General features: G+C 37.5%; 1 protein-coding gene across 2 annotated transcripts in view; it reads right to left on the reverse strand.

Annotated features, from left to right (window-relative positions):
* MDFIC (MyoD family inhibitor domain containing) overlaps positions 1-17,208 on the reverse strand; it is a 99,778-nt gene that overhangs the window by 73,731 nt on the left and 8,839 nt on the right. For both annotated transcript variants that reach the window (XM_004269867.2, XM_012533058.3), the window contains exon 3: positions 3,222-3,344. In XM_004269867.2, the coding sequence (XP_004269915.1) occupies positions 3,222-3,344 (123 nt within the window). The remainder of the gene's footprint in view (positions 1-3,221; positions 3,345-17,208) is intronic.

Here is a 17,208-nt window from a genome sequence, read left to right on the forward strand (position 1 = left end):
ATGGATTTCTTCTCCTTTATTTATAACTTCCAGAAAGGATTCTAATAAGTCAGCAACTCAAGGGCAACCAATTTGAAATCTAGGCCCTGAGAGCATAATACCTCAGGTCTGCCACCTGTGATGTTTTCTAGAAGGACCAGAGAAGGCACACGAAGCCGAAAGGCCTGTGTAGAGCCTGCACCAACTTTGAGCCACAAGTGGGTGGTCCACTGAGGTCAGGGTTAAAGTTCACAGAATAATTTGGAAATTATTCTCAGCTTGGATCTCGTTTATGAGGTCTGAGAATACACCCTTTAATTAGAATACAATTTCCAAAGCAGCCACTCCCTTGACTTTCCAGAGCCCGGTTATTCTCAGAAAAGTAAAAACAGCCTCATCACACTGACAGCTAACAGTCCCCTATAAATTATGCCTTAAACATCTAACAAAGAAGGCAGCAGGCATCTGGGACAACAGAGACATTAGCGGCCAGCCCTCACTCACCACTCTCAAGAATAGATAAGAAAAAAGTCTCATTAAACAGTCACTCCCCTTCACTTCTTGCTTATGCAGCTGAACTGTCCCATGGAAGCTTGGAAAAAGAGTGGGTTGCACATTTGAAAATGTTCCCACACCCTAGCCGGCCTCATTTTTCTGATGATGCCTCCATCCAGCCAACCTCGCACTACAGTGGGAAACTAAAATCAATTCCATGAGAGCAAGCTGTCCGCCTCTTCCACGGTGCTCAGGGAGCCACACAGGACTCTGGCACAGGAGCCAGCCCAGTCCTGACTCACCACAGATGTTCCCCTCCTCCCCCATGCAGCTCTGAGCCACCGCCTTCTTTCCAGGGCCTATTGTTATTACAAAAGACTCACTGGGCCCCCAAAATGGGCTAGATGCTGAAGCATCTCCCTAACTGCAGGGTTAAGAGAGACAGATGTTAAATGACACAGAGATGGCCAGCGACTCAACGGGGAAAGCCAAAGATGGAAAGTCAGGCTGGGTTTGTAGAGTTTAGTATCTGGGAGTTGGAACAGCAGAAGCTATTAGATTATCAAACTTGCAAATGCTATCCAGACTTAAATCGGTTTTAAAGATGACATAAAATGCTCCATCCCAGCAAATCGAGATATCAAACTTTTCTGTAGACCCAACAGAGTAGCCTTTGTCTAGAAAAGTATGACCAGGAAAATAACAAAAATGTAGTTTTTGAACTCTGTCATCAGAATTCACAGTCCAAAGTCACCCACAAATATCTGGAAATTCTTGGCAACATGTTTTGGACCAGAGAACAATACTGTCTTTGGCCATTATCTTTCAATATCCATTCATCTGTCAGTTTTCCCAGCAGCCCTCTCAGAGGGGGCCATAAAGCTCTCTCTCTGCATTCCTTCAGTGCATTCCTTCTAGTAGGCAACTAGACAGTTGTTCCCAAATACTCCACTGCCCCATGGTACAGCCTGCATCGTCATCTCAATAAAGAATTTCATGCACTTTACAATCTTTTCTTTTTATCATTGTCCATGTAACCAGTATAGACAATAGAGAGAGGAGTTCATTTTAAATCCATTCCCTTTAATGGTATGAATTCTGCAACTAAAATGAGCTTCATCAAATAGCACAAAAAATATTTTAACATGTTAATATGACTTGCCACATCCTTACACAGCAGTACTTATGTTTTGGGTTTTGTCCTAAGAGTTCTTAGTCACGTTTTCCTAGTGTGGGCCCTGGGAAGGGAGATTAGGGAAATAAATCAATTAAACGAAACACACACACTTAAAATTCTGTGACTGTGGGAAAAAAAAATGAGCAAACAATTTTGTCTCCCAAAAGGTGAAGTTAAAATTGTCTGTAAGACCCCTTCTCGCTCTAACTCTCTGGTTGTTTGGGAAATCATAGATAAAATATGCCAGTATCTCACAAAACCTTAAGTTTCACAACAGTAGAGTCAATATTTAGATAGAAGACAACCAATATATGTTTCAGCGATAAATGTTTACTTGAAATAATGTTTATTTGATTCTTTGGAGAAAGCTATATAAATCTCGCTCCTCACAAATTTCTGAGTTTCATTTCCTTTCTATTCCCTTCCCAAATAGAAAGGTGTAAAAAACCAAAATGGTTCTAAAATTAAACTAAAACACACTCACTTTTAGAACTTTTGTTTGAAAACTTGAAGTCTCCTTCAGTACTGTTTCTATTGTTATTTTTTGTTTTCTACAAAGTTGGCTTTTTCCTTCTATCTGCTTTTTTTCTGTTTGGTTTCAGTTAAGGACAGATACTGGGCATTCTAGAGAGGAAAGGCAATATTCCAAGATTCAAAGTAAATGTAATATGTAACACGAAAAAGGGTCTGTATTATGAAGTTGTCTGAAGTGAAGAACTAAATTTAAAAAAATAAAGTAAAACAACGCTTGATTCCCAGAATAAAACTTCTCCTCTGTCTACTCTGGAAAACTGAGAAGTGACACGAGAATTCTGTTACCATGAATGAGAATTTCAAAAGACGTAGTACTCCTATGCCCTTCCAGGTGTGGCATAGTAGTGTTCTTTCTACTTACACATTCACTACAGAAAATTGTTCATTATATGGCAAATTCATCTTGAATCCACCTGGGGGAATTTAGCGACCAGAACAAGTAAAACCTGACATTGACAGGCATTCTGAATAGCACTCAAAAGATACTGACATTTCAGTGTATTCCCAGAGTAAAACAAAACTAAACCAAAGCTTCTTATATATTCTACAGAGCAATTTTAAGAAGAGAAAGAGAATAAAAAGAAGCCAAGTAGTGATAAAAGTGTTAACTGTAAAAAACAGGTTGGAATCATTTGGCCAGAAGAACAAGGACCGCACGGCATTACCAAAGCACTACTCATCGTCCTTTACCTCCGTCTTTATCTTTTTAGTTTCACAGTCTGTTTATACCTCGAACTGTCTGACTTCTACTTAGTCACTGCTCAAGAAGGTATTAAGTTTTGTTTAAGTCTCTCTGAGGATGGAGTCCAAAATGTATAGGTCAATTCTTCCTTTTTAAAGATGGGATGAAAGCTGACAGATAGTATTATTTATACCCTACTTTTAGCGCTGCATTTTAAAAGACTCATGAAAAACACTTTCAGATGAACTCTGGTGATTTACAGATTTCTAGCAGAATTATATCAGATGATTAACTGAGAGCATATTATCATAGTCAAGTCCCCAAAGCACTCCAGTTTTCTCCAAAAATACTTACTTCTGATGAGTTTGTCATCCGAACAATTTCCCCAAATGGACTGGTCTTGCATCTCTCCATGTGTGAAGCAGCTATCAGTGGCTTGAGTTATATCTCTCTCAGTATTTTCTTTATCACATTTTTCTAAATAAAAAAAAAAACATATATATTTATTAACATTAAGTGTTACATATTTTTCTCTATTTTTTCATTTTATAGATTTTTTTAAAATGCTTTTAAATCTGCCATAATTTAAAGAAATGGGTGCAGTATCTCTAGTAACTGTTGCATATGTCATTGACTCAATAGCAGAGCTTTATTGAGCACCTACTATATGACTAGCAGTGAAGATTTTACTGTAAAAATTATGTTAAGATTATTGTAAAGAAGTCATTGAAACAGCACATGATCTGCCATAATAGAAAAATGTGGTATGGTTACATCAAGGATGGAAGTGAGTCCATACATGCAGAGGGAAGGGGTGGCAGGGAAAGCATCAAAGAAGATGAGAGATTTATATGTGGGTTTATGGGTTCTCAAGGGGGAAGCCAAGAAGTAAGGAAAAGTAATGTCTTATTAGGAACATAACTCAGGCAAAAAGCAGGCTGTAACATAAGGTACAATTAACATTATAAGAGGTCTAGAGCACTAAAAAAAAGGTTCAAAGGAAGAAAAAGAAACTCATCAGTATTGAGAGCTCAAGAAAGGTGCTATAGAAAATGGTGCATGTTGGATGGTCTTTAAGATCAGCAGGAATTCTCAAAGTAGAGATGGGAGAAAGGCCATTCCAGGTGGAAAAACAGCATGGGTGAACTCAAAAAGCAGACACCTGGGCAAAAGTTCCAACTTTCTGCACTGTGAAGTACTTAAAGAGGGATATTAGGAAATAAGATGGTAAAAGTTTGAAGAGGGACATGCTACGGATAATTGAATACCAAGGTGAAAAATCTGGACCTCATTTCAAAGTGAAATAAATAAGTGATAGTAGCCACTGAATCTTTATGAATTGTCTAATCAAAGCCACACATAAGAAAGATTAATGAACTTGTACACACCAGTGGTTCTCTATCCTGACTGTACTTTAACTCACTCAGGGGACTTTTTAAAAAAGATTCCTGGGCCCCATGACCTAAAATTCTAATTTAATTTGGGGGAAGGGGGCTTAGGTGATTCTACTATACTTACATCCTTGAGATCCTTGAGATTCTACTATACTTGATTCTACTCTACTTGATCCTTGAGATTCTACTATACTACTATACTACTATAGAGACCCTTCAGATTCTACTATACTTACATCCTTACATCCATCCTTAGACGGATGCATCTAAGAGGGGGAGCAGAGTAAGGGTAACTAAAAGGGAAACTTAGCACAGTCCAGGTAGAAGCTGATGAGAGTTTCGACAACTGGATAAAAAATGGGAAAGGAGGTAATTGGGAGAAAATAACTGGAGGATTCACAGTTTATCAGAGAAGATGGGATTGGAGCTGACTGAGTTCTCTTAGTCTGGAGTTGACTGGAAAAACCCAGAGACCAGGAGAAAAATTTTTAAAATATATATTTGTACATGGTAGATGTCTGGGCATCGTACTATGCAGTGGGGATACAATCAGTTACGCGACACAGCCCAGGCCTTCATGGAGTTTACAGTCTAGTGGATGAGTTTAGTGTTGAACATTTGAATCTGCAAGACACAAATAACATATAGCGAGAAACAGTCATCTTCCTAAATCTGATTGCTGAAGCCATTCAAATGAATACACTCACCAAAAGAGTGAGTATATTAAAAGAAGACTATCAAGGGGGGTCTGTACAATTAGAAAGGAGTCAGAGAAGGAAGAAAAACTGATAATGTCAAGCCATGGAAGCAAGGAAAGGAAAGAGATTCAAACAGAAGTTGTTAGTCAACTGTAGTAACGTTTCCAGTGGAAGGAAAAATTTCTGCATATGCAGAAATTTCTCATGTACCATGGGGATTTCACAATTGAAAAGTTCTGCAATAAAACACATTTCAACACATGAAAATGCACGGACACTCAGGAATAAGTCCAGAGGCTAAGATTTCTGAAAAAAATAGGGTTTTCAATGCTAAGTATTTTTAGAAAGCAAAACCATATTCAGATAGCAGTAAAATATAAATTAGAAGCATGCTAAACCAATATGTTCTAGATTTATGTAACATTTACTCAGCATTATCCTAGAGAAAATGTAATCTTCCTGAGATGTGTTACTTTCAATTAAAATCTTGACTTTTTTAAACAACTCTAGAAATCTTTCCACTGCTACAGTCAACCCAAGGCCTTTCTGAGATGATCAACAGAAAAGATTTTTCTACCAACTCACTAGTACACAGGAACTCTCTCACCGCAGTCCTACATACTTGCTGCTACTGTCATGTAGCTGACTGCCGCCAGGTGTCATGCTAGTAGGCTTGATTCAGTTAGTCACTCTAATTGTAGCTGAATGAAATTAATTATATAATTTTGAGCTGTTCAAGTTTAATTCCATTAAAATTAATTCATGAAACCAGGGCATTATGAAGCATTGCTGACTAAAAGAAAATAGGTATGAATAAAGCCTCTAGACACACTTGACTCACATTTGAATCGTGTCCAATATTCAAGTGCTAAAACACAGACCCTCTCAACTCTCCATTGACTAAATGAAAATGCCATGTGATCCGTACACACATAACTTAGTAGTGACCCACTACTAAGAGGAAAATAAAGTTCTTCCTGCTCTGAATACTTATTAAGAGACAGTTACCACATTTTTTTTGAAGTTTCCTTATCTGTGAAATTCTAGAATTAGATGATCCCAGGAGTCCTCAAGTTGAAAAAGAAAAGAAAACTTATCATCCTCTGTCTCATTATATTCAAGAAATTTTAACTATGTAACAACTATAAAATCACAATCATCAGTCTATCCAACTTTGCCTCCTTTGAAAACTAAATGTCTTGGCTCAAAAGTTAGTCTCACCAATCACAAGAAATTGAAACTGTGATTAAAAATCTTCCAACAAACAAAAGTCCAGGACCAGATGGCTTCACAGGTGAATTCTATTAAACATTTAGAGAAGAGCTAACACCCATCCTTCTCAACCTCTTCCAAAAAACTGCAGAGGAAGGAACACTCCCAAACTCATTCTACGAGGCCACCATCACCCTGATACCAAAACCAGACAAAGATACTACAAAAAAAGTAAAGTACAGACCAATATCACTGATGAATATAGATGCAAAAATCCTCAACAAAATACTAGCAAACAGAATCCAACAACACATTAAAAGGATCATACACCATGATCAAGTGGGATTTACCCCACAGATACAAGGATTCTTCAATACATGCAAATCAATCAATGTGATACACCATATTAACAAATTGAAGAAGAAAAACCATATGACCATCTCAATAGATGCAGAAAAAGCTTCTGACAATATTCAACACCCATTGATGATAAAAACTCTCCAGAAAGTGGGCATAGAGGGAAACTACCTCAACATAATAAAGGCCAAATATGACAAACCCACAGGCAACATCATTCTCAATGGTGAAAAACTGAAACCATTTCCTTTAAGATCAGGAAAAAGACAAGGATGTCCACTCTCACCACTATTATTCAACATAGTTTTGGAAGTCCTAGCCATGGCAGTCAGAGAAGAAAAAGAAATAAAAGGAATCCAAATCAGAAAAGAAGTAGTAAAATTGTCACTGCTTGCAGATGACATGATACTATACATAGAGAATCCTAAAGATGCCACCAGAAAACTACTAGAGCTAATCAATGAATTTGCTAAAGTTGCAGGATACAAAATTAATGCACAGAAATCTCTTGCATTCCTATACACTAATGATGAAAAATCTGAAAGAAAAACTAAGGAAACACTCCCATTTACCACTGCAACAAAAAGAATAAAACACCTAGGAATAAACCTACCTAGGGAGACAAAGACCTGTATGCAGAAAACTATAAGACACTGATGAAAGAAATTCAAGATACCAACAGATGGAGAGAGATACCATGTTCTTGGATTGGAAGAGTCAATATTGTGAAAATGCCTATACTACGCAAAGGAATCTACAGGTTCAATGCAATCCCTATCAAATTACCAATGGCATTTTTCACAGAACTAGAAAAAAAAATCTTAAAATTTGTAAGGAGAGACAAAAGACCCTGAATAGCCAAAGCAGTCTTGAGGGGAAAAAACGGAGCTGGAAGAATCAGACTCCCTGACTTCAGACTATACTACAAAGCTACAGTAATCAAGACAATATGGTACTGGCAAAAAAACAGAAATATAGATCAATGGAACAGGATAGAAAGCCCAGAGATAAACCCACGCACCTATGGTCAACTAATCTATGACAACAGAGGCAAGGATATACAAAGGAGAAAAGACAGTCTCTTTAATAAGTGGTGCTGGGAAACCTGGACAGCTATATGTAAAAGAATGAAATTAGAACACTCCCTGACACCATAAATAAAAATAAACTCAAAATGGATTAAAGACCTAAATGTAAGACTGGACACAATAAAACTCTTAGAGGAAAACATAGGAAGAACACTCTTTGACATAAATCACAGCAAGATCTTTTTTGATCCACCTATTAGAGTAATGGAAATAAAAACAAAAATAAACAAATGGGACCTAATGAAGCTTAAAAGCTTTTGCAAAGCAAAGGAGACTACAAACAAGACAAAAAGACAACCCTCAGAATGGGAGAAAATATTTGCAAACGAATCAACAGACAAAGGATTAATCTCCCAAATATATAAACAGCTCATGCAGCTCAATATTAAAAAAAAAAATAACCCAATCCAAAAATGGGCAGAAGACCTAAATAGACATTTCTCCAAAGAAGACATACAGATGGTGAAGAGTCACATGAAAAGCTGCTCAACATCCCTAACTATTAGAGAAATGCAAATCAAAACTACAATGAGGTATCACCTCACACCAGTTAGAATGGGCATCATCAGAAAATCTACAAACAACAAATGCTGGAGAGGGTATGGAGAAAAGGGAACCCTCTTGCACTGTTGGTGGGAATGTAAATTGATACAGCCACTATGGAGAACAATATGGAGGTTCCTTAAAAAAACTAAAAAATAGAATTACCATATGACCCAGCAATCCCACTACTGGGCATATACCCAGAGAAAACCATAATTCAAAAAGACACATGCACCCCAATGTTCATTGCAGCACTATTCACAATAGTCAGGTCATGGAAGCAACCTAAATGCCCATCAACAGATGAATGCATAAAGAAGATGTGGTACATATATACAATGGAATATTACTCATCCATAAAAAAGGAACGAAATTGGGTCATCTGTAGAGACGTGGATGGATCTAGAGACTGTCATACAGAGTGAAGTAAGTCAGAAAGAGAAAAACACATGTCGTATATTAACACATATATGTGGAACCTAGAAAAATGGTACAGATGAACCAGTTTACAGGGCAGAAATAGCAACACAGATGCAGAGAACAAACGTATGTACATCACGGGGGGGAAGTGGTGGTGGTGGTGGGATGAATTGGGAGACTGGGGTTGACATATATACACTAATATGTATAAAATGGATAACTAATAAGAACCTGCTGTACAAAAAAATAAACTAAACTAAATTAAAAAAAAAAAAAGGTGGTCTCAGGCTTTTGCTATAATCCACAGAACCCAGCCCAAAGCAAGGCTCAGAAAAAACTCCAAGTTTAAATTGGCTTGCTAATTCGCCACTTTTATAAACTTCTGTGACCACTTGACTGTTCTGTGATTTCCCAACATATCTATTTTTATTTTATTAACATCTCTTTAATATTTAATGGGATACCAATATGGAAGCCTCATAAATGGTGTGCAGTTATATCTAATATTGAATAAATGCAATGAGAGTGAGATTTAATTGATAGATAACTGTAAAATGGGCCCCATGATGTCCAGCCACAGAACCAATCTAACTACAACTTTCAATAGGTTTGGGTTAGCCACTACTCATTAAGATGACAAAATAGCAGTTTCTAATAACAGATTTCTGTTATCAGTGTAGACTGTCTATCACTTCTGAATTGCAGCAGCAGAAGCCATAGTCCTTATTTAGTTAATTCCTTTCTGGCTTTATGAAGGTTTGTAGTTGCAATTCAACTGCTATGTGGGCCCAAAAGACATATCCCAAAAGCAATCAAGTAATTTCAATGATGCAAAAAATCAACCTGTATCTTTCTACTAGGTTTCTATATACACATCCATTCTTCCCCAACTATATATATACAAGCACTCCTTCCCAACTTAGCAACTTTCTCTTAACAGGGGACCTTATCTCAATGATGCTGTTCTTCCACGCCAATGGTTCTCTACCACAGAGCACTTTAAACATAAAGATACACGAGTCCCAACCTCAGGGGTCCCAATTCAGGTGGTATGCGGGGAGGGGGGTGTCATCATCATATATGGCCAGGTTTGAGGGGCACTGTGCTAGGTAAGCTCTTCTGTACTATACAACTTACAGAAAACTTAGAAGAACCCATCGAACACTGAGACACAGACCTTGCTTCTCATCCCCTTTGTCACAGTATTCCAAGTTATCAGAAAGTACAATTTTATCTAATCAGTAATTAATACAGAGGTATTTAGTTTCGTCTCTGTGTCAGGACAACTCTGAGAATACAAAACCTGAATTACATATAACATTAAACAGTCCCACTAATAGATAAACATATAAGAAATATGTTTTCAATATTAATACAAAAATTGCAGACAGCTTAAAAATAGCACTAGAGCAAAGGATAGTCATATACCACTGGCATCTGCTACCAAAAGGCTAGCTTCCCAGCATTCTCTTGTGCCTCCACTGAATAGGGACAATGCAGAAGAATCTTTGGATGAGGGGGAAAAAGCTTGGTCCCTGACAACGAATCCTCTAGCTGGGGAGACCAAACATACACACAAAACAATCAAGCAACTACAAAACAGAAGGGAATGAAAACTGCCCTGGGTCATAATTCTGGCTCAAAAACTGACCAGCTTTGTAACTGGGGCTGGGTCTCATTCTCTTTATCCAGAAATGAAGGCACTGAGCTGTATGGTTGCAGAGGACTTTTCTGGCTCTAAAAATCTGTAAATCTGAGTCTGCGCAAGTCTAAACAACAGAGCCAAAACTTCATATACACACTGTAGGGTGTTTAGAATGAAGTGGAGAAAAACCTAGAAAACCCTCTGTAAAGCACTGGATTTGAGCTAATTTTCAAAGAAAATGATGAGCATGTATTACGCCAAAGAGTCAAAGGAAAAAAGTAATAGTTCTAAAGGATCAATTTAACTATAATATGTCCTACTCAGAAATGACTGTCTATCTTACAGGATCAATAGTCTTTATTGTTTCTGTTTTTCTAAAGGCCGTGATGGTGAGAGGCAATCCGTCTCCAACCTTGATTTTTCTTGCTAAAGGATAATGAGACAGATTCAGGTAAACAGAATTTCCATTTGGTTTAAAATTGTATAGTATTTTACCTAGTTGGCGTTATCTAAATTTAAAACTTTGAGAGTTTTACTTATCTCAGGCAGTTGGGGAATAAAATAAGTGAATGGTGATTAAAAAGAGAGAAAAATCTAAATGTATTAAAAATAAGTCAATTGGATAATAATACATGTAAAATATATGTGCCATATAACAGCCACTCAGCTGGTATGTAGTTATTAAATAAGAAAAAAAGAAAAGAAAAAATGCTTCCTTTTGTTGAAAGAATTAATGAATTATTATAATCACAGTATTAGCAATTTTCAAAGGACTTTAATATATAATATTTATTTGATCTTCAGAACCCATCAACCATACAATAAAGAAAACGTTAGCTCAATTTTACTGATGAGACTACAGAGTAAGTCTCAGAAACAGATATTCAATTGGAAATAGAATGATGAAATGCCGAGTTGGAAAGGATCTTGCAGCTCAGCTAATTTCATATCCCTCCCAGGATAGAAAGCCCCCTGCAATACTCAGCCTTTCTCCAAAATTCCAAGGAATGATATCCCATAAAGGAATATATTCTATTCTTCATCAGTTTGATTCAGTAGTAAGTTGTTCTTTATTTTGAGCATAAATACACCGACAGGTGATCTTTAACTAGTTCTAGTTCTGCTCACTGTAGGTAGAAATAATAAACTTAAACTTACTTCTATAAGACAATCATTCAAACTATTGATGAGGGATTTTTTTTCCCAACAGTAGTCAAGCACATTTATTATCTCAATAGTTAAATGGTTTTAACAAATAAGAGTAACGGAAGAATTTAGTAATGTCGTATGAGGATGAAATGAGCTTGTCAAAGTTACGAATGAACTTTTAAAACATGTACAATACTGTTCATGCCATGGTTTTCCAAGAAATAGAGAAAATATTGTCACCTAAAAGTCCAGATATTTGAAGCTTTCCTGATAAATAAAGACTCTCATTAGGTTCTCTGGGACAGAAATACTATCCTTAAACTGTACTTTTTACTGGAGAAATGGTTAAGAGCACAGGATCTGAAATCAGAGTGCCTGGGTCCACCACTAACTATGTGAATCCTGAGCAAATTACATAACCTTTGTCAGATTCTTAATCTTTAAAATGGGAATAACACCAGTACCTACATCAGAAGGTGGATGCGGAAATAAACGGAACCATGCCTGGAAAGCAGAGTGTCTGGTATACAATAAGGGCTCATTCACACTTGCTATTAGTATTACATTAAGCACCTTTACAATAAGCACCTTTTTAAAACCTTAGGGATACTGTTGAGGACAGTATCTATCTATTCAGTAATCCCTATGTAAGAAACTGTGCTAGAAATCTGTTTCCAGACTGAATATAAGGAAAACTATTCCTTCCTCTGAGAAGCTATATGTTATTTTTTTTTCCTTATGGACAATGAAAATCATATGAGGGACAAATGTTTTCTTTTTGCCTCAAATTTGCAGACAAAATTGAGTAACTGGGTTGGACCCTACAGTTATACCTGTACATTTCTATTTTCCCTCAGGTTTGGATCTCCTGGGCTACCATACTTCCTATTATTCTGTTTGAATCTCTTTTTAAAAATGTACTCTTGTGGGCTTCCCTGGTGGCACAGTGGTTGAGAGTCCACCTACAGATGCAGGGGACGCAGGTTCGTGCCCTGGTCCGGGAGGATCCCGCATGCCGCGGAGCGGCTGGGCCCGTGGGCCATGGCCGCTGGGCCTGCGCGTCCGGAGCCTGTGCTCCGCAATGGGAGAGGCCACAGCAGTGAGAGGCCCGCGTACCGCAAAAAAAAAAAAAAAAAAAAAAAAAAGTTCTCTTATAAGTTACCTCAAATGTTCTTTTGAACTAGGCAGAGGTAGGTGTAAATGCACGAGCCAATCATCAAGTACGTCGGTCTACTTGTTATCTGTACTTTATATGCTTACTTTGCGAAGAACTAATATAAATGCTGGTCCTTGGCAGATATCCTTATAAAACCTCATAAAACTTAATCAGTATATAATTCACTAGTTCTTACAGAAAGGAGCATTAGCAGCTTTCTTCATGCTTAAAATTTGGGACTGTTGCATGTTAGATCTACTTCAATTAAATATTTGATTTTAATCTATGATAAATCATTTATAATCTACATAATATGTATATTCTTACTGCTATGCAATCTATATTCATACCTCCTTTATCTGTAAACGTTAAACCATTTCATTTTTACTCTTCCATTCAAATACCAGCATTATTTCAGATCATCTATGTGTATTCCAGATTATGAAATCTCAAGGAATCTGAGACTAAAATGTCTGGGAAAAGTAAAAAAAAAAAAAAAAAAAAAAAAAATCTGGGTCTCTATTTCCCAGAGGCTAAGAACAATGTGGAAATCTACAAATGTTTCCCAAATGTAACCTTTAAAAACCAAAGATAAGGCAGCTTTCAGGAAGACCTGAGGCTCTGGAATTCTACTTCTTCACTGATCCAAAAAAAAAAAAAAAAAGCTTAATGACCTTTAAGAAACACTGCAAAGCCTACCTGCTTAGCCTAATGTTCTAACACAGATTAAAATCTCATTGTCCAAATCAACATTTTAAGATAACCAAAGCATTTTTAACAGATGAATGAGCATATGCAGAAAATTTTGTAATTTTATAAGTTATTGTATAATCAGATATAGTATGTTTGTTGAATGAATTAAATGCTTAAATCAATTTAATCAACTAATCGTTATTACCATTACTTTGAAAAATAATAAGATTCTGAGCAAAATCTAAATTCACTCCTTCAAAGGGCTTCTTATGCATTTAGCAGCTTATGGTGTGTTTCGATTCAAAAGAATGAGAAAAATGACATTGACTCAACTAGTTTACAGGTTGAGGGTGGGTAGAGAACAGCAGGTTTTATACACAGCAAAGGGGAAAACAATTACCAAAAAATTACATGAATATGCAATTGAATACAGATACGCAAATGAATAGGTGCAAAATGCAGCAGTATTGCAAATAATCTCTCAATAATCTGGGCTCTAAATAAATGGGGGGAGAAAGAAGTAGACACTTTCCATTATAAAAAAAGTAGTGGGGAGATTAGATAAAGGCAGGGTGGTGCAGGGGACCAGGACACATTATCTCAGTCATCTTAATCTCCTGCAACTCTTACATCTAAATCTAAAGTTCCTCATCCTAAAAATGTATTTTCAGGATAACTGAACCCTGACTCCTGCCTCCTCAGATACAAGTTCAATTGTGTTCTTTCTACCAGCAAATATACTCATATTAAAGCCAAACTCTCATAGGCTCATGGAATTTGGAGTGACATGGGCTCATAAAGCTCTCTTAGCCCAACCTGAAAACATGAACTCAGTTAAAAACAATCAACATTCAGCATTGCCAGGAATAAGCCAAGGAGAGTAGGCATGAATACTTCCAGGGATAGGGAAACAGCCTCAGAAGACCGCTTACTTCAACTTAGGACGCCTTAATTATTCAAAGACTTCTCCACAATTGTCTAAAATCTACTTACAGTTTTCACTGATTCATCATATTTTGCTCTTCGCAATCAAAACCTAATCTTCCCTCTTCCATATTCTATCCAATTTTATAAGCACGATAGTCTTCTTACTCTTATCTAAAAAGCTATCATGAAAGAATTTGCCTTACTGACTGTTGAAATCCAGAGATACCATATCTATAGCAGTTCCCCTACTCAGCAGTCAATTAACCCTGCTACAATATAAAAAGGAATTGAGGATATTACCTTCTTCCCCTTTTTTAAAACACGGGTACACACCCATCTTTAGTTTTTTTTAGCATCATCATTATTCTAAGTGCCACAATTTTTAAAACTTTTCTGTTACCTCTCAGTTAAACTGAGTGATTTTATCAAGAACACTTTCTGCCCCAATCTCTCTGGTTAAGGAATAAACCCTTATTTGGCACTGTTACAAGAAGGAAGGCCAATGGAAGTCAAAAGTGAACCAAAGGAAGTTGTTTAATTTGTCAAGGCATTTGAAAGCTATGATTTGAGCCTGATCTTGAAATAAACGAGAGAGGATGGAGAGAGCATTTCAAATAGTGGTGAAGCCACAAATAATAAGAGAATTTGCAGTATATTGAAATTGATGTCTTGGACTTCAGAATGACGGATATGAATTAGAAGTCAGGGGATGCTTCCTCTCTGGTAATTCTCCTACAGGACAAAACCTGGAGCCTCTCATTTAATTCACCAACACAGCCTCTGACCTTCTGGACCATCTCTTTGGGACACTGCCTACTTTAAATTCTCCTTTAAGACCACCAACCCATTTTGGCTTTACAACCTCTGCAATCTCATTAACTAGCGCAGTTCCAGTCACCTCCAGGAGGATAACTTGTAGATCCATTACCTTCACCCTGATTCCTGCCCTGACCTGTAGATTTGGAGTTTCAACTCTACACGACTATATCTTTAGCAATTAACTTAATATTTCCCAAAATTCATCACCACTTCTCTTCAGTCCCCGCCTATTTCTCCAACTGTAGTCTGTATATTGGTCGATGGTATCCACGGAATCACTTTTAGCTCTCTATTTTCCCCTTATTTCCCCGGCCCCAACAATCAGTTACCAGACCCTGCTACTTACAGCACCCCAATTTCTCTTAAATCTATACTTTCTCGCCCATACACACTACCAGGGCCTCCCACCTTTTTCTGCTCCAACTGGAAATATTTTTCTAACACAAAGATTGAACGTGCTACTCCTTGGCTCAGTAAGAATTAAATTCATTTTGCATATGGGTGAAAAACTGTTATTTTAACATTGTACATATTTTAAGGTTGTAAACTCCTACACCTTTCCCATGCTCCATAATTTCACCTTGTATCTCAGTAAGAAATAAAGAGTAAAACCCCTCAGAAGATTTTCCTAAAATCCTGCATGTTGCTTGGATGATGTGATGGAAAAAATAAGAACAGGACAGGTCTATATTCATAGAGACCAGAAGATTAAAGACTGATCCCCTATGAAAAAGAGTAGGAGAACCATTTCTTGGAGTACAGAAAGTGAGGAGAGGAAGCTTGTTCCCCTGCACTCTGCCACCTGCCTTCAGAGGGCCTGTCACCTGCTCAACCACAAGGTGCCTTATTTTTGGTGCTCAACACTGCATAATCCAAACCAAGAAGACCTACAGACTGCCTTCTTCAGCTGGGGTCACTCACAGCCCAACCCAGACAGAACTGACTCGTTATTCTGAGATTTCGCTCTCAACCTCCAGAAGGCAAAACTGTACCAGTAAGCTGGCAACTGCCCGTAAACTCAACTGTCACATGGTACTTGTCGTAATCTTGAATTGATATTTAGACAAGGGATTACAATTTAATTTGGCACACATGTAAACATCATCCTCTCTCTCACCTAGTTTACAAATTCCTTCTGGGCAGAACTATGTGTTATACATTTTCAACCATCACGGGATTTTCTACATAGTAGGAGCACAAGAAATATTTGTTGACAGGGTTTCCTGTTCAAATATGTCGATATATTTGATAAAATATATGTGCTAGCATGAAAATGTATTTCAGACTTTATTCCTGAAACTACTTAAAAATCGGGCATAGGGCTTCCTGGTGGCGCAGTGGTTGACAGCCTGCCTGCCGATGCAGGGGACACGGGTTCATGCTCCGGTCGGGGAAGATCCCACATGCCGCGGAGCGGCTGGGCCCGTGAACCATGGCCACTGAGCCTGCGCATCCGGCGCCTGTGCTCCGCAACGGGAGAGGCCACAACAGTGAGAGGCCCGCGTACTCCCCCCCGCCCCGCAAAAAAAATCGGGCATAAAAGCACATGCATATGAATCATCTTACTTCAGATCATGTGGGTGTGAATCTGAAAACAGAAGTGGACTGCAAGTCGAAACCACAAACGAAATTAATGTTAAAATAACTCTCCATAGTTCCTACTTAGTGAACTCGAAGCGACCAGAACCTGTAAAATACAACTCAGTTTCAAAACCTTACAGTAAAAAAGCTCACCTCCTTCAGGATGTGTATGCTAATGTCAAAAGAAAATATGAAAAGTTTAAGTAACTTCAGTAAAGTGTTAATGGCAAGAGGGAGAGGAGGGGGAAAAAGAGAGACGCAGAGCATAAAAGGTAAAGACAGAGAGAGAAAATCATCTAAAACCCAGGACTGATTAAGATAGCAGGGAGGGCTGCAGCATCTTTTATCTGCTCCAATGAATCACCAAAGTTCAACTATCCAAACATCTAGACTCTAGCCAGTGCAGAATCAATCCCCCCTTAATAAAAATTGAGTAAAGATTTTTCGGAATAGAAACATAAAAATCACATCCCATGCCTTTATACAGTAGAATAATTACATTGACTCAGAAAAACAATTTGGTTGAATTGTTTCCCTCCTCTGTTTGTTGTTGTTCTAATTTTCCATTTGCAAATGGCCTAACTTTAGACTGTGACAATTTATGTGTTTCCTTTTCCCCAAAATCTTTTATTATAAAAATATAATGCTAGTAAAATAAT

This window comes from Orcinus orca, chromosome 9, assembly GCF_937001465.1.
Source record: "Orcinus orca chromosome 9, mOrcOrc1.1, whole genome shotgun sequence".
Lineage (NCBI taxonomy): Eukaryota > Metazoa > Chordata > Mammalia > Artiodactyla > Delphinidae > Orcinus > Orcinus orca.